The sequence below is a fragment of the Thamnophis elegans genome, chromosome 15 (assembly GCF_009769535.1).
Source record: "Thamnophis elegans isolate rThaEle1 chromosome 15, rThaEle1.pri, whole genome shotgun sequence".
In the NCBI taxonomy this organism is placed as follows: domain Eukaryota; kingdom Metazoa; phylum Chordata; class Lepidosauria; order Squamata; family Colubridae; genus Thamnophis; species Thamnophis elegans.
This window is the reverse complement of record NC_045555.1, coordinates 46,099,913-46,126,540: the sequence shown is the minus strand read 5'-3', so window position 1 is coordinate 46,126,540 and position 26,628 is coordinate 46,099,913. Positions and strand designations below refer to the sequence as shown.

General features: G+C 44.5%; 2 protein-coding genes across 3 annotated transcripts; one reads left to right on the top strand and one right to left on the bottom strand.

The window, feature by feature from the left end:
- Positions 1–80: 80 nt before the first annotated feature.
- FFAR4 (free fatty acid receptor 4) lies at positions 81–9,449 on the top strand. The gene is made up of 3 exons (XM_032231985.1): positions 81–608; positions 7,818–7,946; positions 8,934–9,449. Exons 1-3 carry the CDS (start codon positions 81–83, stop codon positions 9,339–9,341), a joined length of 1,065 nt encoding a protein of 354 aa, XP_032087876.1. The 3' UTR covers positions 9,342–9,449.
- Positions 9,450–12,127: 2,678 nt separating this feature from the next.
- Positions 12,128–23,324, bottom strand: RBP4 (retinol binding protein 4). Of its 2 annotated transcripts, none has more exons than XM_032231991.1 (6): positions 23,214–23,324; positions 22,801–22,950; positions 19,187–19,323; positions 18,196–18,302; positions 14,901–15,113; positions 12,128–12,436 (listed from the first exon to the last, which is right to left on the bottom strand). In XM_032231991.1, the coding sequence occupies exons 2-6, from the start codon at positions 22,933–22,935 to the stop codon at positions 12,423–12,425; spliced, it is 606 nt and encodes a 201-aa protein (XP_032087882.1). In that variant the 5' UTR covers positions 22,936–22,950; positions 23,214–23,324; the 3' UTR covers positions 12,128–12,422. The 2 variants fall into 2 exon arrangements, with proteins under 2 accessions (XP_032087882.1, XP_032087881.1); XM_032231990.1 differs by lacking the exon at positions 23,214–23,324 and adding an exon at positions 23,040–23,168.
- Between the last annotated feature and the right edge of the window lie 3,304 nt (positions 23,325–26,628).

Genomic DNA, 26,628 nt, shown 5'->3' with positions numbered 1-26,628 from the left:
CAGAGGGGGGGTTCCTGGACCCAAAACTGCTGCCCCTCCGCCCAGCTGGTCCCCCTGATGCCCCGGGCGCTTGGCTCTCCATGCCCGGAGCCGGGGCTGTCGGGAACGACACGTTCTTCCCCTTCTTTTCGGACTTCAAGGATGAGAGCGTCCACCTGGGGCTGAGCGTGGTGGAGACGGTGGTGCTGGCGTCGATCTTCGCCCTGGCTTCGGTGGCCAACGCGGGTGCCATCCGGCTGGTGCTGCGCCGCAAGGGCCGGCCGGGCGCTGCCAGCTGCCTGGTGCTCAACCTCTTCTGCGCGGACCTGCTCTTCATCAGTGCCATCCCGGTCATCGCGGTGGTGCGCTGGACCGGGAGCTGGACGCTGGGCGAGGCCGTCTGCCACCTGCTCTTCTTCCTCTTGAGCCTGAGTGGCAGCGTCACCATCCTCTCCCTGGCCGCCGTCAGCCTGGAGCGGGTGGTCAGCATCGTCCGGCTCAAACCCTCCAAGCCCTGGAAAGGACGGAGGGTGGTCACCTGCCTCCTGTCCATCTGGGCCGTGGCAGCTCTGGCTACCCTCCCGCTCAGCTACTACTTCAGCGTCAAGCCGCTGCCCACCAGGGGCCAGGTGAGTTGATCCTGGTAGGTGGGGGGGGGAGCCATAGGACCCCCAATGGGGCAAGAAATGAAAAGATAGAGAAGAAAGATAGGAAGAGAGGGACAGGAGAGAGGGTGAGGGGGGGAAGATGAGGTGTATAAGGAGGAGTGGTAAGGGGAGAGAGGAGAAGGAGAAAGGAAGGGGAAGTAGAGTAGAAAATGATGGAGGGAAGACATGATGTAGAAGAGTGGGAAGCAGAGGAGAGAAGAAAGATAGGAAGAGAGGGACAGGAGAGAGGGTGAGGGGGGGAAGATGAGGTGTATAAGGAGGAGTGGTAAGGGGAGAGAGGAGAAGGAGAAAAGAAGGGGAAGTAGAGTAGAAAAGGATGGAGGGAAGACAGGATGTAGAAGAGTGGGAAGCAGAGGAGAGAAGAAAGATAGGAAGAGGGGGACAGGAGAGAGGGTGAGGGGGGGAAGATGAGGTGTATAAGGAGGAGTGGTAAGGGGAGAGAGGAGAAGGAGAAAAGAAGGGGAAGTAGAGTAGAAAAGGATGGAGGGAAGACATGATGTAGAAGAGTGGGAATCAGAGGAGAGAAGAAAGATAGGAAGAGAGGGACAGGAGAGAGGGTGAAGGGGGAAGATGAGGTGTATAAGGAGGAGTGGTAAGGGGAGAGAGGAGAAGGAGAAAGGAAGGGGAAGTAGAGTAGAAAAGGATGGAGGGAAGACATGATGTAGAAGAGTGGGAAGCAGAGGAGAGAAGAAAGATAGGAAGAGAGGGATAGCAGAGAGGGTGAAGGAGGAAGATTAGGTCTACAAGGAGGAGTGGTAAGGGGAGAGAGGAGAAGGAGAAACTTTAATACCCATGTCCTAAGCACCACTTACTTAACATTTAACAGAGAAAGAGAGTTGGAAGGGACCATGGAGGTCTTCTAGTCCAACCCCCTGTCACATAGGAATAGCAATAGCAGTTAGACTTATATACCGCTTCATGGGGCTTTCAGCCCTCTCTAAGCGGTTTACAGAGTCAGCATATCGCCCCCACAGTCTGGGTCCTCATTTCACCCACCTCGGAGGGATGGAAGGCTGAGTCAACCTTGAGCCGGTGAGATTTGAACCGCTGAACTGCAGATAGCAGTCAGCTGAAGTGGCCTGCAGTACTGCACCCTAACCACTGCGCCACCTCGGCTCTCATTAGTCAGCAAGCACCACTTACTTACATTTAACAGATAAAGAGAGTTGGAAGGGACCATGGAGGTCTTCTAGTCCAACCCCTTGCTCACGTAGGAAACCCTGGCCTATACCATTTCAGACAAGCTCTTCCAAGCTCTTGTCCAAGCTCTTCTTGAAAACTTCCATTGTTGGAAGTTTTCTTTCTTTCTAATTTTTCTCTAGTTATCTTCTCAGCTTCAATAGTGCTGCTCTCCTTCATTTCTCCACATCAGTTCTCCACAAGTAGGAATAGCAATAGCAGTTAGACTTATATACCGCTTCATAGGGCTTTCAGCCCTCTCTAAGCGGTTTACAGGGTCAGCATATCGCCCCCAACAACAATCCGGGTCCTCATTTTACCCACCTCGGAAGGATGGAAGGCTGAGTCAACCCTGAGCCGGTGAGATTAGAACCGCTGAACTGCAGATAGCAGTCAGCTGAAGTGGCCTGGAGTACTGCACTCTAACCACTGCGCCACCTCGGCTCTCATTAGTCAGCAAGCACCACTTAATTACATTTAACAGATAAAGAGAGTTGGAAGGGACCATGGAGGTCTTCTAGTCCAACCCCCTGTCACGTAGGAATAGCAATAGCAATAGCCGTTAGACTTATATACCGCTTCATGGGGCTTTCAGCCCTCTCTAAGCGGTTTACAGAGTCAGCATATCGCCCCCACAGTCTGGGTCCTCATTTCACCCACCTCGGAAGGATGGAAGGCTGAGTCAACCCTGAGCCAGTGAGATTTGAACCGCCAAACTGCAGAACTGCAGTCAGCTGAAGTTTGACACTCCTGATGTACATCTATCTTTCTGTCTGCTATCTATCTATCTATCTATCTATCTATCTATCTATCTATCTATCTATCTATCTATCTATCTATCATCTATCTATCTATCTATCTATCTATCTATCTATCTATCTATCTATCTATCTATCTATCTATCTATCTACCCATCCATCCATCCATCCATCCATCCATCCATCCATCCATCCATCCATCATCTATTTCAATTGTGCTTCCCCTGAAATATATATGAGCCGAGGTGGCGCAGTGGTTAGGGTGCAGTACTGCAGGCCACTTTAGCTGACTGATCTGCAGTTCAGCGGTTCAAATCTCACCGGCTCAAGGTCGACTCAGCCTTCCATCCTTCCGAGGTGGGTGAAATGAGGACCCGGACTGTGGGGGCAATTTGCTGACTCAATTTGCTAAAAAATCTGTAAACCGCTTAGAGAGGGCTGAAAGCCCTATGAAGCGGTATACAAGTCTAATAAATAAATAAAGAAATAAATATTAAAAGATCTGCAGCATAGAGGTCAAAATTGTAAGCTGTTCTCCATTCAGATCCTGCTGTAAAACAAAGCCAATTACTTAGCTCCATACTCAACTGTATTTGTTTGGAAGGATTGATGAGATTATTAATTTTAAATACTTTGAAAAATTTGTAAGGATGAGATACTGGGACCATGAATTGATGGCAACTGGAACAAGAGGGAAGTCATCTGGAAAGTCACCTGAGATTGACTTTGCTTTCATTTTTGGAGCGGATTAAAGAGCTTTCATATGACAAAGCTTTTTGCCATGTGTGTTTGCGTGCTTTTATCCGCTTTTATCCGCTGCCGTGTTACAGTTTTTGTTTCTTTATACTTATTTGCATTTTATTGTTCTGATCATAATCTGCTTTTGATGTGTTGGCTGAAGAGCAGTTAAAGAATGATTCAAATCATAAATGCCTTCGTTATCATGATGGGGTTAATGATTTTCAAGCGATTACAAATAAATGAAGGAAAGATCTATGACAGATAGAAGTGTGACAGTTGAGGAGATTCATCCACAGGGAACAAATCCCCTCTTGACTGTTTCTTGTTCAGATCCAAGCAAAATATTACCTACTGGCCCAAAAAGTGAAATAAAAAGGTGGCATCGCAAATTGGAGAGCTGGGCTTCGTTCACCCCTAAGTACAACTGACGTTAGCTGCCTACTACCCGGTACACGGAGTACGGAGTGTAGGCGTATCAAAGAGATTACGTAGGCTTTGATTTAGGGATATTGAGTTATGCAAAGCGCCTTGAAGTATCTTGCAACGAGTGAGCAAACCAAAACAGAGAAGGAAGGAACTCTCTCTCTCTCACTTAATAATTGAGGTATAGAATAAAACTGGAGGGAAGACTGAATACGTTGTCCAGAGCAAAGTTTGGGAAGATTCATAAAGATCATGAAGATGAGCATTTCCTCAAGAAAAGCAGGATGCTTTTTAGGATCTAAATGCCATCTATAGAACATCTGGCTTCTATGTATCCGAATGTACAGCCTAAACGTTGGAGGTGTGGTTCTCTCGATGCTACATATTTTCATATATGATGGACTTGCCAAAAGGTTAAGGCGTTTTGGATAAAAAATATGGTGGGTTATGCAAAATATCTTTAAAAGAAGGATAAAGTTTACAAAAAAGAAAAACAAGGATGGAGAGAGACATTCTCCAGCCTCTGAATCTCGTGGTTTTATGTTGAGTGAGCTCCCATCAAACCAGGTGTTGGGGAACCTGTGACACGCGTGCCTAAAGTGGCACATGGAGCCATGTTGCCTGGCACGCGGGGGCATCACCCATTCCTCTCTCGGGTTTCTGGCGTGCATGCACACGTGAGCATACACACCGGCCAGCTGATTGTCACCTGCGCATGTGTGCCAGTAACTGGAAGACTAGCTAGCTGGGGCGCATGTGAGTGCTGGAAACCGGAAGTTCATTGATTTCTTGGTGAGCTCCCATTCAGAATCTATCTCGATCCAGTCCTGATTAGTTTAATGTAACCATCTCCCACTCAGTTTTGCATAGAGGTTTAAGGCCGGTCAGAAATCGTCTCTCTGGATCAGTGGTGGGTTTCAATTTTTTTTTAGAACCTCTTCTGTAGGTGTGGCCGGCTTTGTGGGAGTGGCTTGCTGGACATGTGACCTGGTGGGAGTGGCTTGTCAGCCACGTGACGGGGTGCGCGTGGCCAACTTGTGAAATGTGGTGAAACGCACTTAACAACGCTCTTGCTTAGCAACCGAAATGTTGGCTCAGAAACTGGGTTTCGAAAATTGTTCGAACCTACTCTGTGGGTGTGGCCTCATTTGTGGGAGTGGCTTGACACCCCATGTGACTGGATGGGAGTGGCTTGCCGCCCATATGAAGATGCCGACGACACTTGTCAGAACCACCTTAAATGACCTCACACACAGCACTGGCATGCATCAGAATAGGATGTCAACTTGTTTTTTAAAAGGCATCTTCGGTTTGCGTTAAAACAACTTCAACACACGCAATGTTCTGATTGCACCACAAACGCAGTAGTCATCCTTACCTTCCACAGAGGCACTGAGTTTTATAAATAGGAGCATGATAGTGTAGAATAATCATATCCAAGGACCAGTGGTGGGTTTCAAAAATTTTTGGAACCTCTTCTGTAGGTGTGGCCTGCTTTCCGGGTCCACTGGTGGAACCTCTTCTAACCGGTTCGGTAGATTTGACGAAACAGTTCTTCCGAATAGGTGCGAACTGGTAGGAACCCACCTCTGGGCCAAACCAGTAGTAGCGGCGGCGGGAGGCAATTATAAGGCAATATGGCATATAGAAAAATGTGCAGAAATGTACGTGTTATGATCAATGTATAATTTCAGATGTTATAAAAGTCTTTGCTTTCCTGTGCTTGAGCAATAGGCCTGCCTGTTATATAGCAGTTAGCAGTTAGACTTATATACCGCTTCATAGGGCTTTCCGCCCTCTCTAAGTGGTTTACAGAGTCAGCATATCCGCCCCCAACAACAATCCGGGTCCTCATTTTACCCACCTCGGAAGGATGGAAGGCTGAGTCAACCTTGAGCCGGGCTGAACTGCAGATAACAGTCAGCTGAAGTGGCCTGCAGTGCTGCATTTAACCACTGCGCCACCTCGGCTAGCTATATCATAGCTAGCATGCAAAAATGAGATGAGAAATCATTCAACGGCAACAAAGTGTTAGAGCAGGGGTCTCCAAACCCCAGACAGCAGCCCACAACCAGGCCATGGCCTGTCTGGAAGAGGGTTGCGTTGAGGGGCTGATTGGCGTATGTCAACACTCATGCAGTTCGACTTCTGCAAGTGGCGGGCCAAGTCATAAAGGTTGGGGACCACTGAGTTTTCTGTTTCTCTTTGCCGCCCCCAAGTGGCCGTCTCGAGGTTTGCTGCCAGATTACGGTAGCCTTGTTCTTTTTGAAGATTTGATGTACTTTCCTAAGGAAATAGGCTTCCCTATACAACTACAAGTTGTGTAGACCATAAGATGAAACAGGGAACAATACAGATAGTCCTCGATTTATAGCAGTTCATTCAATGACCGTTCAAAGTTAGAACAGCACTGAAAAAAGTGACTTATATTCATTTTTTCACGCTTATGACCTTTGCGGCATCCCCATGGTCCGGTGCAGGGGTGGGTTCATGCCAGTTCTAACCTCTTCTATAGAAGAGGTTCCACAAATCTACAGTGCCGTTTAGAACCGGTTTCAGCTCCCTCCCCCCGCCCGTCCGCACAACATCAAGATGAAGAGCGAGAGGAGGAATTCTGGGAGTTGAAGTCCACAAGTCTTAAAGCTGTCAACTTTGAACACCCCTGGGGTTTTTTTTTTCTAAAGGGTTAGGGGTGCAAGGGTCTTGTAACTTGACAGCTTTAAGACTTGCACGCTTCAAATGCCAGAGTTCCTGAGCCAACATGATTGGAGGAGGAATTCTGGGAGTTGAAGTCCACAAGTCTTAAAGCTGTCAAGTTTGAACACCCCTTGGAGTTTTTTTCTAAAGGGCTAGGGGTGCAAGGATCTTGTAACTTGGCAGCTTTAAGACTTGCACACTTCAAATGCCAGAGTTCCTGAGCCAACATGACTGGAGGAGGAATTCTGGGAGTTGAAGTCCACAAGTCTTAAAGCTGTCAAGTTCGAACACCCCTGGGTTTTTTTTTCTAAAGTGTTAGGGGTGCAAGGGTCTTGTAACTTGACAGCTTTAAGACTTGCACGCTTCAAATGCCAGAGTTCCTGAGCCAATGTGACTGGAGGAGGAATTCTGGGAGTTGAAGTCCACAAGTCTTAAAGCTGTCAAGTTCGAACACCCCTGGGTTTTTTTTCTCTCTAAAGGGTTAGGGGTGCAAGGGTCTTGTAACTTGACAGCTTTAAGACTTGCGTGCTTCAAATGCCAGAGTTTCTGAGCCAACATTTTGGTTGCTAAGCAAGAGTGTTGTTAAGTGAGCTTCACCACATTTTACAAGTTGGCCATGCCCACTCAGTCACATGACTGCCAAGCCACCCCCACTTGGTCACATGACTGCCAAGCCACTCCCTCTTGGTCACACGTCTGGCAAGCCACTCCCACTCAGTCACAAGGCCAGCAAACCACTCCCACAAAGCAGGCCACACCTACAGAAGAGGTTCTAAAAAAAATTGAAACCCACCACTGGTCCGGTGGCTTAGATTCGGAAACTTGATAGCTGATTCACATTTATGACGGTTGCAGTGTCCGCGGAGTCATCCTTTTTTGCGACCTTCTGACAAGCAATGGGGAAACCAGATTTACTTAACAACCAGGTTACTAATTTAAGAACTGCAGTGATTCACTAGAGAGAAAAATCATAAAAGGAGGCAAGCTTATTTAATTTCTCACATAACGACATACATTTCGAGCTCATTTTTGTGGTTGTAAGTTGAGGACTACCTGTGATCATCAGGGAATAAGTACTATCTTTCACTTCTAACCTACAGCTGTTATTAACGTAGCCAGATTGAGCTCATAACTTCTAATGTTTGTCAAGCTATTCAGTTTCACTGATGCGAAACTTTGGTTTAATTTTTCCCATACCTTTATTTGGATACACACTATTATTTACCGTAATAAATCATGTAATCATTAGCTATTTTGTAGCTTGTATTTGGTGAGTGATTATGTCACACGGAAGAGTGAGATAGATTTTTCTAAAAGGCTGTGTTGAAAATCCAAAGAAGTGCTTAACGTAAGTTTTGTTCTTTCCTTACAGGAAATGTATATCTGCACCTTGGATTGGCCCGGAATTAAAGTAGAAATCGCTTGGGATGTCTCCTTTGCCACTGTCATCTTCCTTGTGCCAGGATTGGTCATTGTAATTAGTTATTCAAAGATTTTACAGGTATTTTCCATAGTTTTGCTTCTTTTTTTTTTTTAAATGATGCTAAGAGGTGCCAGCTGTTAAAATGCAGACAGTGGGTATATGTCAAATGGAATTTCAATTTTACAGACCACAAGAATATATACCGGATTTTCATTTGTTATGTTTCGTCTTTCATTTTCTGTCTGTACCCCCCCTTCCCTGATTTGAATTGTGAGCCGCCCTGAGTCCCCTTCGGGGGAAAAGGGCGGCATGTAAATATAATAAAATCAAAATCAAAATTTTAGCATTTATTCACCGAAGGAAGTTGATAATGCGATAAGAAACGCACGACTGACTTTTTAAAATATTCTTAAGCATCTCAGTAACGTTTATTGTTAAAACATAAGAACATAAGCATTGCCCTGATGAATCAGACCCCCATCTAAGCCCAATAATAGAATAACAGAGTTGGAAGGGACCTTGGAGATCTTCTAGTCCAACCAGGGATCTGTTCCATGGAGAGAGCAGCTTAAAGAAGGTTGTTGCAGCCAAAGCTGCTTCTTTTAACAAATGGCTCCAAGTGGGGTTTGTTTTTTTAAAAATATAAAGCCAGGTTTACTTAATGGCAGCACGATCCGCTTAACAACTGCAGTGATTGTGTGACAGAACTGGGACAAAAATGATCATTCAATCAGGCACAACTCACTTAACTTAGCCCCAATTATGGTTGCAAGTTGACAACTGTATTTTTCGGAGTATAAGACACACCTTTTTCCCCTTAAAAGAGGGTGAAAATTTGGGTGCGTCTTATGCACTGAATGTTGCCTCACCCACCTACAGTGTGAAAAGTGGTCATAAGTGAGTTTTTCTTCAGGGCCGTTATAACTTTGAATGGTCACTGAATGAACTGTCATAATGTACCTGTATATAGTTGTTAAAACATTAAGAAATCCTATTTTTGAAACCTTTTCAAAGAGAAGAAAGGTAATTCTCAAGGCTCAACTTTCTACTGTGTTTCAATTGCAGATCGCCAAGGCCTCGAGGAGACGCCTCCAGGTGGGCATGGCCTACTCGGAGGGGCACCACATTCGCATTTCCAAGCAAGATTTCAAATTATTCCGGACTCTGTTCCTCCTCATGATTTCCTTCTTCGTCATGTGGAGCCCCATCATCATCACCATTCTCCTCATTCTGGTCCAGAAGTTCCAACCGGACGTGAACATTGCATCGTTCTTTTTCTTCTGGATAATGGCGTTTACATTTTCCAATTCAATCGTCAACCCGGTTTTGTACAATCTGGTCCAGTTTAGACATGGCTGGAGGCAAATTTTTTTCTGTTGCCAAAACCCCCTTGGGAAAAAAGAGACTACAGTGGAGACGTCTGCGAAGCAGCAGAACGGGAGAGATTTCACAGTATCCGTTATCACCAGATAAACCGCGTGGTATTCCTCGTGAGAAGAAGGTCAAGAGTTTTTAAGAACTGGAGTAAGCAGTTGGGAAAACAATTTGTACAGATGGTTTTGCTTACCTTGGTAAGAAGCACGGATGAATAAATCTGATAGCAATAAACATGCATTAAAACAGTTTAGCTGGGAGCATCTCCGTACTATACCATCCTAAACTAACTAAAATAATGATTTCTTTAGGATCTTAAAATTATATCCATGACCTAAGAACAGGTTCACACAGAACTCTTGGCTTCCTAAGAGTGAGCGTACACCAGTGGTGAGTTCCGGATCCTGTTGCAACTGGTACGGTTGTAACAAGGCCCGGCGTCCACCACATGAATGCACGCAGCACACACGGGCAATGCGCACATGCATTCTTAACTCTTACGACGCCTCTGCGAGCCTCCACGATGCTCCAGCTGCTTGGCGGAGCGTTGTGCAGGCACCATGCGCTCTGTGCACAGAAGCGCTGAAGAGCTCAAATACAGGTAAGGAGCTCGGGTGGGCAGGTGGGCCCTCTGAAGCACCGCACCGGAATGGTACTGGGTGCTCCAGGCAGGCACTGGTTCGCACGTACCGGAGCGTACCACCTGCAACCCACCACTGATGTATACTGGAAAAAGGGAGTTTTCACCACTTAAGTAGGACTGTACTTTAACATGCCAGTTATCCTTTTCAATGGTGTTTGTCATCCTTGATAACTTTAGATTCTATGGATTACAACGCCTAGAATTCCCCAATTAGCAATAGCAATAGCAATAGCAGGTGATGTCCATTTTTTTTGTTCAACTTCATGGTGGCTTATCTCAAACTCTAAGTCCATTTACCCTCCAATGGGATTTTTCTGCCTGTGAAGATGCCAGCCACTATTGCCAGTAAATAGCAATAGCAATAGCAGTAGCAGTTAGACTTATATACCGCTTCATAGGGCTTTCAGCCCACTCTATGCGGTTTACAGAGTCAGCATATCGCCCCCAACAATCTGGGTCCTCATTTCACCCACCTCAGAAGGATGGAAGGCTGAGTCAACCTTGAGCTGGTGAGATTAGAACCGCCGAACTGCAGATAACAGTCAGCTGAAGTGGCCTGCAGTACTGCACCCTAACCACTGCGCCACCTCAGCTCAAGATATCAGAAACGTAAACCACGACCTTTCAGCCCCCAAACATATCATTTGATTGACACACCGGCTGTGAAAAACCTCCACCAGTAGAAAGAAGTGATTAATTGTCCCTGACTTAAAATTATACATGTGTATTTTGCTAGCAGCTTCCCTCTTATAATAATAAACAGATCGGTTTGGTCCTATGAATATTCATTTGAAATTCCCAGTTTAAAATCCAATTCCTCTGTCCCATTAGACTTTGCTGCTTAGTCTTTATTCTCCCTCTGCCCAACACACCTCACGGGGTAGCTGTGTGGGGGAAGTAGGAGGAAGAAAGAGTATTTTGTACGTTCACTACTTTGAGATCTTTATATTAAAATGATAATCATAGAGGCAGCATTAAAAAAATCTAAAAACCAATTTCTTTGGTCCAGCAACTGACTCAGTGCGTGGGAGATTCCTATCTATCTATCTATCTATCTATCTATCTATCTATCTATCTATCTATCTATCTATCTATCTATCATCTATCTATCTATTTATTTATTTGTCTTGTATGCTGCCCACTCCCGAAGGACTCCGGGCGGCTCACAATAAACAAGGGAAGGGGGATAAATAGACAAAGACAACACTTTAAAAAAGACGCAACATTCAGAATTTCCGTGGGGCTGGATGTTTCACAGGCCCCCCAGCCTGCTGGAGCAGCCAGGACTTGGTGGCTTTGCGGAAGGCCGGGAGGGTAGTAAGGGTCCGGATCTCGACAGGGAGATCATTCCAGAGGGCTGGAGCTGCAACAGAGAAGGCTCTCCCCTGGGGGGTCGCCAGCCGACATTGGCCAGCAGATGGAATCCGGAGGAGACCTAACCTGTGAGATCTAATCGGTCTGAGGGAGGTAATCGGCAGGAGGCGGTCTCTCAGGTAGCCAGGTCCGATGCCATGTAGGGCTTTATAAGTAACGACCAGCACCTTGAAGCGGGTCCGGAGACTAATGGGTAGCCAGTGCAGCTCGCGGAGGATAGGTGTGACGTGGGTGCAGGGGTGGGTTTCAACCGGTTTGCGGCGGTCCCCGCGAACCGGTTGGTCAGCGAACCCAGAAGTAAGTAACTTCCGGGAATGGCGAAGGGCCCGCCCGCTCGCCTGCGCTCCTTACCCGGTTTTGACGAGTTCTGCGCTTCCACGCATGCGCAGGATGCATACAGCGCCTGCGCGATCCTCCAGGAGCAGCTGGAGCATCGCACAGACGCTAGTACGCATGCATGCACTGCACACGTGCACGAGGACGCCGCCGGCCCCGTTCCAACCGAACCGGTTGGAATGGGGTGAGAAACCCACCCCTGCGTGGGTGTATCTGGGTGCACCCACAATCACTCGCGCGGCTGCATTCTGGACTAACTGAAGTCTTCGAACACTCTATTGTAGCTCAAAGGATACTAAACCAATCATGTTCATATAAAATTTAGCATACTTTGAAGAAAAATAGGTATGTGTCTTGCAGAAAGATGCAACATTTGCACAAATTGCAATAATATTTTATGTTACAGCTTCAACTTCCTCAAGAAAAGTTTTTCAATTGATCACGATGAGGGTATACTTTCACTATCCATGAGGTGAAGTTATGCCAGCACAGTAAGATTTGTAGAATGAGAAGAGACACAACACACAATGCGCGCCGACAATTTGGATTTATAATTTTTTAAACACTGTAAAGGCAACGTACCCCAAATGCATAAATACACATTCACAACACAACCGTGGTCCTATTACACTGATTTCAGTTTATTAACTGGTGGAAGGATAAATGATAAATTACTTGTCTGTAATTTAGATAAGTATTCTTAAAATCCAAATGAATCCCATGAATGAATTGAATTGAAATTAAGGACCTGTCTCAAAACAGTACATTTTAAAAGCTTTTAACTATTGAGAAAATGCTTTTTCTGCTTTCCGTAGAGTATGTTATCTTTAGTCGCAGAATCCTAAGAAAGAAAAAGGAAAAGTAAATCTGCTAAAATCCCCAGAACGCATTACAAAATAAAGCGAACTGATTTGACTTAATATGGTATAGTAAGGTTCGACAGCTAGTAGATGGTACGAACCAGCCTACAAAAAATTAGAGTATGAAGGTCTATTTAATTTCACCCTTGATGTCTCAAAAGAATAATACATATGTCTTAAAGTTGACAAGTCTGAGAAATACTGATATAGAGAAACCCTCCGTGAGTAACACATTGAAGCTTTTTGCAGGATAGGCAATATTGTGTGAATGGATATCATGACAGCTGCTACAAGGTTAACTGAGCCTAGGTACTCTGAAGTGGGGGGGAAAGACATAAAATTTCAAAATGGAAAAACAGATATTTTGTGGATATCCTAGCAAAAGAGATTTCCTAGCAAAAAGAGAGAATCGTCCAGATTTAAATTAAGAAGTCAGATTGCCTCCGTTTGCAAAAGAACTGGAGAGGGAACTATGAATCATATCTGAGAAAAACTGGTAGATAACAATGAATTAATATGAAAGAGCAGAAATTCCTTTGGGCCTCCTTTTCTTTTTCAGTTCCATCATTTATCAAAAGTACCCAATGTTTAACTCATGGCCACATTTCTTTTATTCCTTTCATGAGTCTTCTCATGCCTAATTTGCCTTCCAATATCTCTCCTTGGTCCCCTGAGATTCTGGCCTAGGTAGATTTGACGTAGGCAGCTAACTGGAATCCAGTGTGAAAAACAGTGGCATTCTGGGTGGATAAATAGGTTTTTAAGTTTTTTTCTAGTATAATTCACTCCTCAAATCTGATTGCACCGCGTACTGTGTTTCCCCGAAAACAGACAGAGTCTTATTTTCCTTTGCCCCCCAAAATAAGCTCTTGGCCTTATTTTCAGGGAGGTCTTATTATTTTTGAGGTGCAAGAGGCGGTGAGCATGGTCACCTCATGGCTGCTGCTGTGTTGCAATATTTTCAGGGGGGGGATATTTTGTGGGGGAGGGCATGCATGCACTCAAAAGCCCGATCGGGCTTATTATCTGGGGAGGTCTTATTTTCAGGGAAACAGGGTATTAGGTATAATACCCTGGTATATTATGAATATAACTTGAAGCATATGTAACAGATGTCTTAGACCAGAGGTGGGTTTCAAATCTCAGTGCTACTGGTTCGCTCATGCTTACATGCACGCTGGCGCTCACTCGCAACACTTCTGCGCATGTGCAGAAGCATCCAGACAGGTGGGTGGAGCCTCATGCTGCCGCCATTACCGGTTCGCCCCGGAGCAACTCACCTCCGTCTTTGACTTACAAATTTCCCAGCCATTGGGTCATACTGGTTAGAAATTCTAAGCGTAATAGCCCCAACAATTAGATGGTGAAAGCTAGTCTTAAGGTATATGATGGAATACCAGACCGGTATTTGTCAACCTCACAACTTTAAGATGTTTCCTGGAGAATTCTGGGAGTTGAACTCTCTGCAGCTCAAAGGTTGGGTGAGATTTAACAGATTAGCAGAGTTGGAAAGGACCTTGTAGGTCTTCTAGTCCAACCCTCCGGCCTAAGCGGGAGGCTCTAAACCATTTCTGACAAATACCAGTCTAATCTCTTCTGGAAAGCTTCCAGTGATGAAGCTCCCACAACTACTGAAGGCAACTTCTGTTCCATTGGTTGATTGTTCACACGATCAGAAAATTCCTCCTTATTTCTAGGCTGAATCTCTCCTTGTGATTGAGAAGGGTTCCACCACAAAACCGTGTTCGACTAAAGCGCGCTTGACGAAACCGCGTAGCTGACGTCATCACAGGGCGACAACAGCGCGGAGACAGAAGCACGTTGTAAACGCTAAACCTAAAATTAACCCCTAAACCTAACCCCCCTAAACCTAATCCTAACCCTAACCCTAACCCTTAACCTAACCCTAAACCTAACCCTAAACCTAACCCTAAACCTAACCCTTAACCTAACCCTAACCCTTAACCTAACCCTTAACCTAACCCTAAACCTAACCCTAAACCTAACCCTAAAGCTAACCCTAAAGCTAACCCTTACCTTAACTTGAATCGGCTTGCTTTCAAAGCGCTATTTAAAGCGCCCTTCTTTCTCCGCGCTCGCTGTTGTCGCCTTGTTGATGACGTCAGCGACGCGGTTTAATCGGGCGCGCTTTAGTCGAGCGCGGTTTTGTCGTGCCACGATTGAGAAACACTGATCTAGACAAATGTGTTAGGAACTTACATTTTGCCCATTCCAAGAGATAACATAATCTTTCACTCATAGAGCTATTTTCTTCCACAATCTCTCCGGAAGAGAGCTCCTGTTTTTATCAAGGCTCTTAAGGTGATTGTGGCATCTGTGCGCCACTAAGAATTCTAACTGCCCTGGAACTAGTAGCTTTCTTGTTCCCAATCTATCCCATCCTGGGCCAGATTTCCTGTAAAGTCCTAATAAAATATTCCTTACCATCGTGTACAATGCGCCTGTACTGTTTGTCTAAGCAGATTTCCACCTGCTTTTGCCTGACAATTCTTTGTGCTTCTGGCGTTAGGCCATCTGGGGTCCGGGAAAACAAGAACGAGTAGCTATCACCGCAAGTCCCATCTTCAGTAACATTACGACAAGAGTAGTGCAGAGCATACGTATCATAATCCGTGGCCACGACCCAGTGATCATCATCTAGGATAAAGCATCATGAAAAAATCAGTTATCACTTTACCTGGGTGTAAATCACCTTTTCTCCCCATAACTTTGAACGCTCGCTAAACAAATCGCAAGTTGTAAAGTGAGGACTGCCTGCATTTTTTTATTCCGCAAAGCCCCTTAGTTCAGGATCACATATTGTGATCTAGTGGACTATAGAAGGAATAGATCAGAAATCCAGCCCTTGAGCCGAGGTGGCACAGTGGTTAGGGGTGCAGCACTGCAGGCCACTTCAGCTGACTGTTATCTGCAGTTCAGCGGTTCTAATCTCGCCGGCTCAAGGTTGACTCAGCCTTCCATCCTTCCGAGGTGGGTGAAATGAGGACCCGGATTGTTGTTGGGGGCGATATGCTGACTCTGTAAACCGCTTAGAGAGGGCTGAAAGCCCTATGAAGTGGTATATAAGTCTAACTGCTATTGCTATTGCTATTGCTATTGCTATTGCTAGATAGATAGATAGATAGATAGATAGATAGATAGATAGATAGATAGATAGATAGATAGATGATAAACAGATATAATGCATGGATGGATGATAGATAGATAGATAGAGATAGATAGATAGATAGATAGATAGATAGAGAGAGAGAGAGAGAGAGAGAGAGAGAGAGAGAGAGAGAGAGAGAGAGAGAGAGATAAGAGCCGAGGTGGCGCAGTGGTTAGGGTGCAGTACTGCAGGCCACTTCAGCTGACTGCTATCTGCAGTTCGGCGGTTCTAATCTCACCGGGTCAAGGTTGACTCAGCCTTCCATCCTTCCGAGGTGGGTGAAATGAGGACCCAGACTGTGGGGGCGATATGCTGACTCTGTAAACCGCTTAGAGAGGGCTGAAAGCCCTATGAAGCGGTATATAAGTCTAACTGCTATTGCTATTGCTATCAATGGAGACTGAGTGGAGCAAGTGGCCAGTTTTAAGTTTCTGGGTATTATCATAAAAGAGGACCTAACCTGGGGAGTTCACATTGTAGCCCTAGTCAAAAGGGCCCAGCAGAGATTATACTACCTGGGACATCTCAGGAAACAACAACTGAACGAAAAACTGCGGGTGACCTTCTACCGCTGCACCATAGAGAGTATTTTAACTTACTGCCCCTGTGTATGGTTTGTCAATTGCACAGTGGCAGATACAACAGCGCTCCAGAGGGTTAGCGCCATTGCCCAGAGGATCATTGGTTGCCCTCTCCCCTCTTTGGAAGAGCTTTATAGCCCCCGCTTCCTTAAGAAAGTTCAAAACATTCTTAAAGATCCATCTCATCCTGGGCATCCTTGTTTTTTTTTGAACTATTACCATCTGGCAGACGGTACAGGATAATAAAAACAAGGACAAATAGGCTGAAAAACAGCTTCTATCCCAGAGCAGTAACTATTTTAGCAATAGCAATAGCAGTTAGACTTATATACCGCTTCATAGGGCTTTCAGCCCTCTCTAAGCGGTTTACAGAGTCAGCATATCGCCCCCAACAACAATCTGGGTCCTCATTTCACCCACCTCAGAAGGATGGAAGGCTGAGTCAACCCTGAGCCGGTGAGATTAGAACCGCTGAACTGCAGATAACAGTCAGCTGAAGTGGCCTGCAGTACTGCACCCTAACCACTGCGCCACCTCGGCTGAATTCTACGATATAGTGCAACATTAATGCAATATCGGGTTTTCAATTCAATCACATAGAGTGTGAAGGATGTGTGTTTGTGTTTTATTTGTATAGTTATGATGTACACTGAAGACGGTATTTAGTTTCGTTGTACAACAGAGGTGGGTTCCTCCCAGTTCGCACCTATTCGGTAGAACCGCTTCGTCAAATCTACCGAACCGGTTAGAAGAGGTTCCACCAGTGGACCCGGAAAGCAGGCCACACCTACAGAAGAGGTTCCAACATTTTTTGAAACCCAGCACTGTTGTACGAGGTGCAATGACAATAAAGTAAACTAAACATATTGACCTACCGTTACTCACTTTAAAAGTGATTTCACATCTTATTTCTTTGTGAACAAAGCCTGTTTTGTAGGCATCTACTTAACCGTGTGAAAGGTATTGCCGTTCAGGTACTGAAATTGATCAGAGATGAGATTTATCTTTCTTTTTGAAAGTGCCAATTATTTAAAACTGATTCTGAAATGTTTGAATACACAGGTAACTCGGTAGCTCGCGTACATCTTTATGCATAAAAATTATGACTTAGAAACCCGATTGAAAAACATTATTCCAGAGGCAAATGGCAAGTCAAATTGGTGAACGCAATCGTGAGAAAGGTTCTCAGAAATGGTGTTGCGAATGGTATTTTGGTGCTGAAGAAGCCAAAGGTTTAACATCCGTGAACTGGCCAGGCTTAAGTGACAAAAAGTCCTGAAATTTGCACAGGAATCAACATTAGGAGTACGTTATCTTTAAAGTTATCAAATAACTCGAGGAGGGTTTAAGGGCTTCTTAACTGCTTCCTTTCTAAAAGAGTGGAGCCAGTTGTTGATAAGATACAATGGAAGGGATGTGCCAGATGTAGTGTTTAACATGACCCAGACAAGCACACCCAGCCTTTGGACTCCCGAGTCCTTAGCCTGTTGTGATTTCGTGGCAGGCCAAAGGTTGAATATCTGTTGAAGGTGGAGGTGGGGGGAAAACCCCTGGAGCCAAATAGCCTTTCCAGTAATATTGGATGATTTCTGCAAGTTAGTCTGTGCTAGCCTAAAAAGGGGATGAAAAAGACCCTTAAAAAAGCTCCATCTGCCTTTTTTTTGAAGATTTCAAGGGATAGCTAAAACCAGATTTTCAGTAACAAAATCGTTCCGATGGTAATTATGACAGTCTATTCTGAGCAATTTCCTTAAATATAGCTGGAGCTTCAGTGGGCAAGCGTGGGAGATTTTCTTCTGCTTTCATTTACTCTACGTAATGTTTTGAGATTTGACCGACATCTCTTCACAAAGTAAAAAAAAAAAAAAGACTAGATATATATAACCTTCTCTCCCAATCCGGTAATTTCCAGATTTATTGAATTCTGGCTTTGGGAAGTCAAAAGTAGCCAGGGCCCTGAGTAACCTAGCTCTCCTCCTGATATACTCACTTCCTTTCTGGAGGTACGAGGCCACACCCCAATATTTCATTTTAAACTTGGCAGGGTCCTCTGTCTCGGTGAAGGTGCCCACCATATCAGCGCACATGTTCCAGGTACTGAAAAGAGGAAGAGATGGATTTAAGGTCATAGTTATAAATCTGTAGCTACTTGTGCTAGCTACCAGTAAGGAATAGAAGAATGTGAGCAAGTAAGAAGAGGGGCGAAAAACTATAACAGGCTGGATCACATCGTTTTCTGACTTGAGAAATAACCATTTTTCTTCTTGTGTTGAACTTTCCAACATAAGGCAAAGTGTATAATAATCAAAGCCAGATATGATTTTTGGCATAAGATGGAAACTACCACCACCCTCACCATTGGATAGTTTCTGGCCTTGTTCTTCTTTATTGCAATAGTAATAAATTCTGAAACCTATCTAAGATAGGGTTGGACCCAGAGGTGGGTTCCTACCAGTTCGCACCTATTCGGTAGAACCGGTTCGTCAAATCTACCGAACCGGTTAGAAGAGGTTCCACCAGTGGACCCGGAAAGCAGGCCACACCTACAGAAGAGCTTCCAAACATTTTTGAAACCCACCCCTGGTCCTTGGATATGATTATTCTACACTCTCATGCTCCTATTTATAAAACTCAGTGCCTCTGTGAAAGGTAAGGATGACTACTGCGTTTGTGGTGCAATCAGAACATTGCGTGTGTTGAAGTTGTTTTAACGCAAACCAAAGATGCCTTTTAAAAAAGAAGTTTACATCCTATTCTTATGCATGCCAGTGCTGTGCGTGAGGTCATTTAAGGTGGTTCTGACAAGTGTCGTCGGCATCTTCATATCCGGTCACATGGGCGGCAAGCCACTCCCATCCGGTCACATGGGGTGGCAAGCCACTCCCACAAAGGAGGCCACACCCACAGAGTAGGTTCGAACAATTTTTGAATCCCACCACTGCTTGGACCTTCTGTGAAGGAAGCTGGATCTCAAGACTCACTCGAAAAGCACGACCCGGCCTCTCGCGGTGGCAGTCATCTTATCATCCTCATCCACAGTAAAGCTGGCCACCACGTTATCCTGAAGAAACAATCCTTCAGGGTCTTTCTTGGCTATGGCATACCAATTGCCAGCGTACTGCCAAAAAGAGAGGGGGAAAAAAGTCCTTAGCTGACCTTTCTTTTTCGTTTAAATATGTTTATTTCCAATTCATTCCATACAATCACATGTATACTGTGCATAACTGGGGCATATAACATTGAACAATAAACACAGCCCTCCCTCTTGTCGACAATACCCCCCAAGATACAAACCTAATATACCACCTTGACCCACCATACACCCTCTTTCACCTCCCTCCAACTTTCATTCTTCCTTCCAACATTCCCCTCTACTTCCCTACTTCCCCTCCCGCTCTATCACTCCTCTCTCCCACTACTTTCCCTCCCTTCCTTCTCCTCCTGCCTCCAATCCTCTCTCCCACCCTCTCTACCCCTCTTTCTTCTTTCGCTCTACTCCTCCCTTCGGTGTATTTCTATTGTCTATCAATATGTTCAGCTTGTCCTATTTTTACCCTAACATTAAAGAGCCACAGTATACCAGTGCAATCATGTACTTTAAAATCTAACACATATTATATTTCCCCCCTCCCCCTAAAACCCCACCTCCCTTCCCTCCCCCCGACTTCCCAGAGCCCGTACACGGTATAGCTTTTTAACAAACACAGTCTAAAATATCTTAAAACAAAGAAAGGAATAGGTCAATAGGAGGAAATGAAATGTCAACGAAGAAAGTTTCAATTGCAGCCATGTTCATCTGTCATTAACATTTGCAACAAAAATGAAATTCCAAAAATACGGCTATGCAAGAATGAACTTCACGAAACCCTAAAACATTTTGAGGGGAACTAAACGAACCTCGATTCTCAGCAAATGTTGCTTAAAATAATTATTCCGTATTAAGTTTGGTGGGTGCCACTTAAAAGCCATATCTTGGGACTTCTGAGGACAGGTGTACAAATTTTGATTATAAGCCTAAAGATATTTACCCGCGCAGTAGGACATCATCCTTCTCATCATCTTATAAACTCCCCGCGGAGATCCGGACCCTCACCTCTCTCCAGGCCTTCCGGAAAGCCGTCAAAACCTGGCTGTGCCGGCAGGCCTCGGGTTGATGAGTTCCCCTCCCCTCTCGACTTGTATGGCTGTATGACTCTTGTGTATTTTAATTACGTGTATTGTTCTTGTATCCCCTTTTCCCCTTTTGAGTTGTTTGCCGCCCTGAGTCCCTCCCGGAGAAGGGCGGCGTACAAATAAACTAAATCTTAAATCTTAAATCTTATCTTTCTCATCTTCTCATCTTTCCTACTACCTTCTCCTATTGGTATCTGTGATTTATCGCTTGTTGTATCTTCTGATTGATTGTAACTATGATCTATGATATATCACTTTGTTGTTGTATGTACCTAAGAGCTTATGCACCAGAGACAAATTCCTTGGTGTCCAATAACACTTGGCTAATAAATAATTCTCTCCTCTCCTCTCCCCTTCCATTCCATTCCATTCCATTCCATTCTTTTGAAGAGCGGTAGACTATATACAATAACTATGCCAAACTTAATAATTAACCTTTGTTTTATTTACCAGATAGCTCTTATGTTATTATGAAACCAATGGAAAGGTACAAATATATATCATTCCAGGGTGACGCAAATTATCCACTGATGATGAGTCAATAGTCAAAGGAAAACACTAGATCCTGTATATCCATACCTTTTCCTTACATATCTTAAGTTTTGAGTTCCTTACTCACCAGGAAAAGTGATATTGAAAGTTGCCTACCAGTAAAAAAAACCTCCAAAGTCAGATTTTTCTTTCTCAGAAAAAATTATAGTTGAAGGATTTTCTGCAATCTTACAAAAGGAAGTCTAAAATATTTTATGACTGTAGCCTATGAGTCGTAAAGATGCGTGCCTTATATTTCATGGAATGTGTTCTTTTGCGTCTAAAGTAACTTGTCTCTCTATTTTATTTTTTACTTATTTGTTAGGTTTCATCCCGCCTTTTATACAATGCTCAAGACAGTTTACAGCACCGAAAAAGGCCCATTACAAAATGTAAGAGTAAAAAATCGTCAAAGTCAAGCCAAAATTAAAATCAGTATCAAAAATAATTGCTATCCTTTGAATTCAATTCAATTCCCTTGAATTGTTCGCCGCCCTGAGTCCTCCCAGAGAAGGGCGGCATACAAATAATAAAATACAATACAAATAATAAAATACAAAGTGATCTAGAAAGCTTTCATCTCTAACATGGGTAAAGCAGAGATAAATTGGATCAGATTAACTCAGCCTTGTGGAAATTACACAGAAAGGATTTGGATGATGAAATGGAGCCAATTCTCTTTCCCCCATCAAAAAAAAACCCCGTCTCAGTCTGTCAATAAGAAAACTTGAAATCTAGCTTTTATAACAGAAGATGACTCACTTGGAGTTTACCTACAGGTGAAATATCTACATACATCAGCTGTCTTTGAACAACAATAATTCCAAGGAGGAACTTCTGGTAAAAACCAAGTTACGGATGTCATTTGAAATGTAAACACATGTAAGGCCATTCACACAAAAAAAGATTTCTCTAAGAGAATTGACACCCTTTGAAATTTATTTCCGAAAATAAATGGGGGGGCTGGAACAGTTTGCTGAGCAACGAACACAGCTAACTGCCTTTCTCTGCTGTGAAGAGTGATAACCATGAATTAGCTTCATGCAATGTTAACACTCTTATCCATTTAGCAGCAATAGAACACACAACATTTTATAGTGTAGAAGATTGGACAGTTCCTGTCCTGTTTGGCAACCAAAGAAGCAATAGATGAAAAAAAGAAACATATCTGGGGTATATTTAGGAATTCCAGGATAGAGAGTCTATGTCCGTCTAAAGGGTTTCAGACTGCACAAAATTGTATTTCGGCAACATTCATGGGTTTCCCAGTCCTGGTGTAGGGCATGAAAATTAAGGCGACAAGGTAGATTTTAGGGAAGAAACTGAAGGCGATATAAAAAAGATGGCGACTTGGAAGAGACCAGTTCAGTTCGGTTCGGATTAGAGATGGAGGGGAATCTTGGAGGTCTTTTAGTCCAACCCCTTGCTCAAGCAGGAGACCCTATACAATTTCAGACAAATTGTCCAGCCTCTTCTTAAAAACTTCCAGTGATGAAGCACCCATAATTTCTGAAAGCAATTTCTGTTCCGCTGGTTAACTGTCCTCACTGTTAGGAAGTTTCTCCTTAATTCCAAGTTGCTTCTCTCCTTGAATTATTTCCATCCATTGTCCTGCTCTCTGGCGCTTTGTAAAATATTTTGACCCACTCTTCTTTGTGGCAGCCCCTCAAATACTGGAATACTTGGTATCATGTCCCTCCTAATCCTTCTTTTCTCTAGACTAGCTATCATTACTGTACAGGCACCCTAGAAGCCATCTCAGATTATTTCAGGTAACTGGGGGAACATTTTGAAAAGTGGGGAACAGCAGAAAAAAAATTGCAGGGATGGGCTGTAAGGGAGCAAACTTAGAATACCTAGAAGAAGGAAAAGATATGGGCAGGATACTTACCCGATATTTATCAAAGTTTTCCTGAACCGTAAAGCTGGTCACTCGGCAATCCCGCTGAGCTTCACATCTGCTATCCAACAACGCCAGGAATCCCACCAGCATCAACCAAGCAGGAGTTGGACACCTGAAAGACATCTTGCTCCTCTGTGCCTGCAATAAAAATCAAACACCAATCATAACATGGGGGGGAAAAAAGGAAGACTATCCCGAAAAACCTAAAGAAAGGATGAAGAACAGACTTTTTTAGGCATGTGGCAGATGAAATGGGAGGTCTTATGAAGCTTCTTAAATAGGGCACTAGAATCCCTCCAAAAGGGTCTTTCTGAATCAGGGCAGTACTGGGGCTTTTTGAGGTCTTCTTCTGAATATCATAAGTCACCAGAGAAAGGGGCTCAAATAATTAAAGGAGTTACTTGTCTGTGGAAGAGAAATGCAGACCCAGGCGGCTAAGTTCTGAAGCAAACAGGAAGAGGACACGAGCTTTAAAAGCTCCTTGGGTTGGTGGGACAGTTCTTTTGTAAGCCCAGGCAATAGAAGTGGGAGGGGGAGGCAAGCAGAGACCAGGTGTTAGATTAATTCCAGCTGCTGGCCAAACTCTCCTAACAAAGATCTTGCCCAACCTCTGTCGCAGGACGCCGGGGAAAGCAAACAGCATTGATCTTTGATCCCCAATCACTGGCTAGATAGAGGGGGGGGGGTAGAGCACATATTCTTCCCTGGATTCTGGACCAAAAGTGGTGTCTCCGCTTTATGTAACACCGCCTGAGTAAAAGCCACGTCAAGAAAGCAGGATTCACACGATATTTATCAAAGTTAAATCAGAGCAAGCTCTGGTTATGGTTCAGAAGAGAGCTTGATGGCCGCAGGTGTCTCTGAGAACTGTCCTTGTTTCCATGCTCATCTGGACATGGTTAGAAACACCTCATCATCTCATCACTAAGGCAAAAAGGATTCTCGTTCATTTAACATTGCCATCGATCCTTAGCGCCTCTCTGGTATTTTTTTTTACAATGGAATAGCATCCATTGTATGACAATATGGTGGTTGAGTTGTCTTTCCTCCATAGGCCAGCTTAGTTATCTTGGTTTTAAAAGGGAGAAAAAGTGTCTTACACGTGAATGTGAAACGTGACCCGACAAATGCGCGCAGGACAAAAGCGCGCCGACAAAAGCGCAGCGTGAAAACCGCAACGTCATCAATGCGCCCACAACAGTGCGCCGAAAACAGCGCGCCGACAGAAACACAATTTAAGCTAAGGTAAGGGTTAGGGTTAGGGTTAGGGTTAGGGTTAGGGTTAGGGTTAGGGTTAGGGTTAGGGTTAGGGTTAGGGTTAGGGTTAGGGTTAGGGTTAGGGTTAGGGTTAGGGTTAGATTTAGGGTTAGATTTAGGATTAGGTTTAGGATTAGGTTTAGGTTTAGGGTTAGGGTTAGGTTTAGGGTTAGGGTTAGGTTTAGGGTTAGGGTTAGGGTTAGGGTTAGGGTTAGGGTTAGGGTTAGGGTTAGGGTTAGGGTTAGGGTTAGGGTTAGGGTTAGGGTTAGATTTAGGGTTAGATTTAGGATTAGGTTTAGGATTAGGTTTAGGTTTAGGGTTAGGGTTAGGGTTAGGGTTATGTATTGGTATCTGAGTAGCAAGTATAATCTAATGCTAAGAAGCCATCAGCAAAACATACACAGCTTTTGCCCATGTTCTATGCCTCCTACAGGGGACACAGTGGCTCAGTGGCTAAGCTTGTCAATCAGAAAGGTCAGCAGTTCAGCGGTTCAAATCCCTAGTGCCGCGTAATGGAGTGAGCTCCCGCTACTTGTCCCAGCTTCTTCCAACCTAGCAGTTCAAAAGTATGTAAATATACAAGTAGAAAAATAGGAACCACCTTGGTGGGAAGGTAACATGTTCTGTGCGCCTTTGCCATTTAGCCATGCCGGTCACAAGACCACGGAGACGTGTTCGGACAGCGTTGGCTCTTCGGCTTAGAAACGGAGATGAGAACCACCCCCTAAAACCAGAAACGAATAGCACATATGTGCGAGGGGAACCTGAGCTGCACTGGCTTCCCGTTGGTCTCCGGACACGCTTCAAGGTGCTAGTCGTTACTTTTAAAGCCCTACATGGTATCGGACCTGGTTACCTGAGAGACCGCCTCCTGCCATTCACCTCCCAACGACCTATTAGATCCCACACACTAGGCCTCCTCCGGATTCCATCTGCCGGTCAATGTCGGCTGGCAACTCCCTGGGGGAGAGCCTTCTCTGTGGCTGCTCCGGCCCTATGGAACGATCTCCCCGTTGAGATCCGGACCCTTACTACCCTCCCGGCCTTCCGCAAAGCCACTAAGACCTGGCTGTTCCGGCAGGCCTGGGGCTGTTGAATTATCCAGTCCCATCCGATGTTACGACTGTTGCTGAATTTTTAATTGTTGTTTTTATTTTTGTACCCCCTTCCCTTTCTTATTGTTAGTCGCCCTGAGTCTCTCGGGAGTAGGGCGGCATACAAGCTAAATAAACCTAAACCTAAACCTTTACCTTTGCCTAATGCCTCTTACACATACCTCTTCCTATGGCAAGTAAAATGTTGAGGTCAGTAAGGAAGGGCTCGCTTAAGAACAAATGAGGTCTCTTTTTTGAACAAAACAACAGTCATTGCACCTGATTGTGTACGAATCTTTCCTAATTTGATATACTGAGGTTACCTCCAGTCATCTGAGAGGTCGTCCAGCAGCAGCCCTTAAAACATATGATAACACATACAAAAAAGACCCCTAAGTGTTTACAATGAATGATATCGTTCCGTGAAGATTTTATTACATACGGTATGAGATGAATGCCATGTTACCAGGGCCGGATTTAGATGAAAAGAGGCCCTAGGCTATTCCACTTATGAGGCCCTTTCACCTCCCATTTTTAAGTTTGTAAATTACATGAGAGACAATAAAATACATCATTACTGTGATATATATCAATATATATCAATATATAGAGCTGGCCTCCCGACGGAGGGCGGCTCTGCTCTGCGGCAAAGGCAGCGAGGCCAGCCGCCTCCCCTGCTGCGCTCAGCTGCCCGGCTCGGCCCCCTCGCCCTCACCTGCCTGGCCGCTGGTGGGCTCCGCTTCAACGGGGCGGCTACTGGGAGCAGCCGCGTCTCTCGCCCGACCGCCGGTGCCGGGAACGTGGGCGGGCTCACCAACTGCCGCGGCACTGGAACGATCTTAACCAATACATTTTTATGTTTGTTTATTAGTCATATGCATAGAATTTCTCCTTGTTTTCGGTTCAGTGTTTTAGTGTTCACTGTTTTTAGAATAGTGTAATTTTAATTTTGCTAACAATTTGAATGGAGGCCCCTCTTGATCTTGAGGCCCTAGGCTGAAGCCTAGTTAGCCTATAGGGAAATCCGGCCCTGAATGTTACCAGCTCTTCATATGCCGCACTTTCAAGATGGCATCCATTGTTATCGAGGTGCATTCAGAATACTGATTTGGGTTTTAGTCAACAAGAAGGATATTAAAATATCAAGTGTCAAATATAGAAGGTGGTAACCGAGATCAGCAAATCAAAGTCTTTAGAATTTTCCACACACCCCCTTCCCTGTCTTGTTGATAGGTTTCTTTCATTATTATATAAAAAGGTGGTTTTTTCCCCCTTCCTTTTCAAACCATTGGCATTTCCTCACAGTCAATATTTATTCTGAAGTTTCAACATGTCCGTAATCATTTAAAAGAGCCTGTTAAATATTTTTTAAAGAGGTAGCCTCAGCTGAACAGCGCACAGAAAGCTGAGACTAGACGAGGCCCCATATTTCCATGGAATGACAATTCCAGTAACAATGTTGGAA

Excerpts from the sequence above, each read along its gene's own strand:
- RBP4 (XM_032231990.1), bottom strand. Across the intron at positions 19,324-22,800 it reads AAAACTTTGATAAATATCGG|TACGCTGGCAATTGGTATGC; the intron begins GTAAGTATCCTG and ends TCTTTTTGGCAG. Across the intron at positions 15,114-18,195 it reads CTCGTACCTCCAGAAAGGAA|ATGATGATCACTGGGTCGTG; the intron begins GTGAGTATATCA and ends GCTTTATCCTAG.
- FFAR4 (XM_032231985.1), top strand. The coding sequence starts at position 81 with ATGCCCGGAGCCGGGGCTGTCGGGAACGACACGTTCTTCCCCTTCTTT. Across the intron at positions 609-7,817 it reads CGCTGCCCACCAGGGGCCAG|GAAATGTATATCTGCACCTT; the intron begins GTGAGTTGATCC and ends CTTTCCTTACAG. Across the intron at positions 7,947-8,933 it reads GTTATTCAAAGATTTTACAG|ATCGCCAAGGCCTCGAGGAG; the intron begins GTATTTTCCATA and ends TTTCAATTGCAG.